This window comes from Seriola lalandi, unplaced genomic scaffold, assembly GCF_002814215.2.
Source record: "Seriola lalandi dorsalis isolate HSWRI2012SDOR001 ecotype SW California unplaced genomic scaffold, Sedor1 jcf7180002054466, whole genome shotgun sequence".
Lineage (NCBI taxonomy): Eukaryota > Metazoa > Chordata > Actinopteri > Carangiformes > Carangidae > Seriola > Seriola lalandi.
In genome coordinates this window covers 184,353-188,859 of record NW_019525019.1, presented here as the reverse complement: position 1 = coordinate 188,859, position 4,507 = coordinate 184,353, and the positions used below count along the sequence as shown (strand labels likewise).

At 45.2% G+C, this 4,507-nt stretch overlaps 1 protein-coding gene across 1 annotated transcript in view; it reads right to left on the bottom strand.

The window, feature by feature from the left end:
- The window catches only part of abcc10 (ATP-binding cassette, sub-family C (CFTR/MRP), member 10), a 19,958-nt gene that overhangs the window by 4,882 nt on the left and 10,569 nt on the right, over nucleotides 1–4,507 (bottom strand). The window contains 5 exon segments of the mRNA XM_087175398.1: nucleotides 1,002–1,099; nucleotides 1,577–1,722; nucleotides 2,627–2,880; nucleotides 3,948–4,108; nucleotides 4,210–4,379. Coding sequence (XP_087031524.1) covers nucleotides 1,002–1,099; nucleotides 1,577–1,722; nucleotides 2,627–2,880; nucleotides 3,948–4,108; nucleotides 4,210–4,379 — 829 coding nt within the window.

Genomic DNA, 4,507 nt, shown 5'->3' with positions numbered 1-4,507 from the left:
AGCCGTCAGGACTTCTGGAACTTTGTGATGTCACAACAAAGCAGTCACCAAGCCCCGCCCACCTGGACCCACCATCCAAACCTTGCAGGATTTGGTTTCTCTGAGTGTTTTTACCTGAAATCTGCTATATTTTTATTGGATCACTCAGTGAGAGAGGAGATGTAAAACTACACTGAGATGGTTTTTGGTTCTTAAATACACAAATATTTCTTCTTATGCATCAAACACAGGAAAAGTGTAAAATATGGAGCTGTAATGATTCCTCAGTGTGCAGGAACAGAGCTGCTTCCGAACGAGCACAGTCTCATAAAAACAGAGCAGAGAGCTTAACAAGGTGTGGCTCGTCGGATCCTTCAGTTCCCCAATGATTCAGTGTCTGACTCTATTTATAGACGATAAAAAGTGTTTTGTGAATTTACTTTTGTTTTTATTGTTAGCAGGAAGAAAACCTATCTTCCATTTAGTCTTAGTGGCGCGTCGACAATCCCTACACTGGATTCAAATATCAGCAGTGATGCAGCATGTTATCCAGTGTTACTGTTTGTCATTTTATCTCATTGTTTAATCGTCACTCTCCCACAGCTGTATATCATATTAAAGTCATTTTAAATTACTGCAGTTGGAAAACATCGGACGAATAAAAAATAAAAGAAAATTTCAGTGCGTGGACGTCGTCTCGTTTTTCTCTGTCCTGCACCTGCACCAAGCTGGGGCTGGACGTGCACACTGTTCACCTCGCTACTGGCACCAGCAGGTCGATCGCTGACCTACTTCCATATGAAAACAACATGAGTTTGTGTGTGTGGTTGTGAACAGAAACACCAGCTGCTCCTCTGATGTGTTTCTGACAGCAGCTGCTCAACAGGTCTTTTCTGTTCCGCTCCTGTTGTTACCGCCGGTAACCAATAAAATAGATGACAGTAAATACTTCTTAGAGCCGTGAGCTGGAGCGAGGACGCGACGTCAGTAACTGAATCTATAATAATACAGGTGAGTCTCACCTTGGCCCGGGTCAGCAGAGCTCTGGCCAGACACAGCAGCTGTCTCTGTCCCACGGAGAAGAATTTCCCCCGTTCTCCGACCTCAGCATCCAGACCACCTGATGCACACACACGCACACACGCACGCACACATGCACACACACACACACACACACACAAATGCGTGAGAGAGGAAGGCTTAATAATCATCTCTTTATAGATGAAACTGTGCGATGTGGCACAAAAGCAGCTGCAGAGACGACACATGTTTATGTTCGTGATAACAGTCCGACAACATCTTCCTTTTCGGTTTGCCTCCATTTTCTCCGTGCACCTCTTCACTGTGCGACCGCAGAGACAATTAAAAACGCTCAAGGTTCAAAATGTTCCCTTTGAACCAAAAGGAACATTTTGTAACTTTGGCGCTCGGAGAGTTTTCAGTCACGTGTCGAGACGGGAGCGGTGCAGGGTGGAGTGAGCTTTCTGAATGTGAGTCAGCTGTTTTCATTTAAAACAGACACACCTTGGCTCACAAAACATCACTTCTGTTCATCTGCAGTGTCAGCTCATCTTCATCCCCCCCCCCCGTCTCTCACCCATCCTGTTGACCACAGCGCTGAGGTGACACTGGTCCAGGACGTCCAGCAGCTGCTGGTCTGGGTGTCGGCTGCACGGGTCCAGATTCTCCCTGATGGTCCCGCTGAACAGGAAGGGGTCCTGAGGGATGATGGCCAACCGGGACCTGCAGAGGGCGCCACCAACACACACACACACACACACACACACACATTGATTTCTGATTGTGTATCTTGCCTATTGAATTAACGTTTAAACGATGGGACAGATGTTTAGGGTTTCAGGCATGAGGATTTATTATCATGCTGCTTTTGCTTTTATCGTGTTCGTATGTTTTTACTTGTATTTTATTCTGATTTGTGTGAAATAAATTAATTAATTAAATGAAATAAAAGTGTAAACTTCGCCTTGTTACTGACTGTTTCTGTTACACTGTACAACATCTTCAAAGTCTGAATTAAACTATAGATAATAAATTTAAAACTTTATTCACCACACACATTCACTGTTTTATATGAGCTTGTGTGGGAGATTTTAGCATTTGTTTTGATATATTTTTTTTATTTATTATGTTTTAATGTCTTAAAACACTTGCATGAAGTTATTGTTTGCTTTCTTTAATGGAATTTGAGGCCAATTTCTCAATTCAAATAAATGTGAAACTTAAAAACAATCAGTTTGTCTGGATCTGTATTTCCAAAACTTTTATAACTTTGGTCTGGAGTCTCTTCAAGTTTGTCACTTTGAGCACGGAGGTTTTATTTTTGTTTAGTTTTTCTGAAGCTTTTTTGGTGAAATGTTTCGAGTCAGTTTAGATTTTGGTGAAAATCCAGGAATATCTTCAGATCGCTTCATTTTTAACAACTTTTTCATTATTTTCTCATGAACTACAGCTGAGACTCGACTGAAGCAGAATCTGGCACATCACCCATGGGTGTCTAACACAGCGTGTGTTTTCCTGCAGATTAAATATTTCTTCACAATTTCTCCTTTTTAAAGTCCAGAGGACTGTGCAGCCTGGTGGAAGAATGTCATGCATTAACATTATGGTTGGAAAACAACAAGCCTACCTGAGCTGACCCAGGCCCACCGTGCTGATATCCAGCCCGTCCAGGAGGATCTGACCCTGGTTCAGCTCCACCATCCGGAACAGGGCCAGGAACAGGGTGGACTTGCCGGAGCCCGTGCGTCCCACGATGCCCACCTTCTCCCCGGGTCGCACCACCAGGCTCACCCCGTCCAGGGCGTTAGGAAGACCGTCCCTGTACGCCAACACCACGCCGCGAAACTCCAGCCAGCCCTGCTCGGGCCACGAGGCGGGGAGCTGATGATGAAACAGACAAAATTAACCCTCAAACAAAACTTTATATTGTCGAACAAAACTGACAAACGACATCAATATTTTGCATTTTCTTACTAGTGAGAGAAATCACACTGGAGTGAATAAAAGTTCTTTATTTGTACAATTAAAAATATTCACAGGAGTGTTTGTGATCACATTTAATAAATAAAGATAAATATTAGTTTAATGTTACATAACTGCGAAAGACGAGTCGAACCGTGACTCAACAATGTTGGGAATTTTTTCGAGCAGCATTTTTATTATTGAAAAACCGTTTCCTGCTTCCTCATGAGAGCCGCCGCTACAGCGTGAAGCCTTTCGTTACAAGCAGCCTATCACTGTCAGCTCTGTTGGTCATGTGACCGTCACCTCACACGTCTGATGGCTGAAGCAGACTGAGGAGTATCATAATATATATATATATAGTTGTTTTTAATCTGTTTACATGTAATTCTACATTAGTTATTTACTGCTGAGTCAGTGGCTTCAATGTTTTTAATGTTTATGTTTATAATTGTAACTTCACTCTCTTGCTGTGATTCTTCGTATTGAATGAGTTTTAAGCCCTAAAATTATTTGTTGTTGTTTTAGTGACAGTCAGAGCCGGAGCCATGTTGTTTTCAGGTTGTCCCGACACGATGTCTCAGTGACGCCTCGAGGGAACTTCTTCGAATTTGGCACAAATATTCACTTCAGAGGTCAAAGGTCAAAGGTCACAGTGACCTCAGAAATCACCTTTTAGCCATTTATCAAAACTTCACACAGAAATTCTGACCAGATTTCACACGAATGGTTCATACTTTATTCGACTGTGGATAAACAGTGGCGTAACCTGAAACTAGTCTGAGTGGCGGAGGGATACGACCGCGAGGAGGCGATTCTGGTTTTAAAGCTGCAGCACAGTCCGTCTCCTCAGAGCAATGGTGATGGAAATAGAGCAGCTAGTGGCCACCGCTCCACACAGCTCCTGTTCTCCTCGTTCCCGCCTCTGAAGCTGCTGCTGTGGTGATATCAGTATCAGTGTGTGGCAGCGTAGCAGCTGGTCTGACCTGTGGGTTGTGGTGCTGCGGCTCGGCGGGCAGGCCGGTGGAGTATTCCTCCGTCCGCTCCACGCTCACCAGCTGCATCTCCGTCTGAGTGAAGCTGAATATGAGGCCGGACAGCAGGGTGGTGATGGACAGCGCGTAGGACAGGGACAGACCCACCAGACCTGAGCGGGACGACGACACGACACGACCAGCAGAGACACGTTAGGGAATTAAGACATCTCATGTACAGGTGCACGGCCACCACACGCAGGTGTTGCCTCACCTGGATCCACGGAGTGAAACTGGTGCTGGACGACGGCGATCACCGCGAGGCCCGTCACCATGGCAACTCCAATCAGCTGCAGGCGGATGTCCAGCCACTGCATGGCGGCGTTGCTGAGGAACAGGCAGCGTTGGTTCTGCTCCAGACGTTTCGCGCTCTCCTCCTCAAACCTGGAGGAACAGAAAGTAGTTCCTGTCACGTTAAGACACAACGAGAGCAGCAGCTTAAGCTTCTGTAGCTTCTGTAATGTGAAGTCTTTCCACGTGGGGACGGTATCGTTTTGGGAGACTTCTTCTTA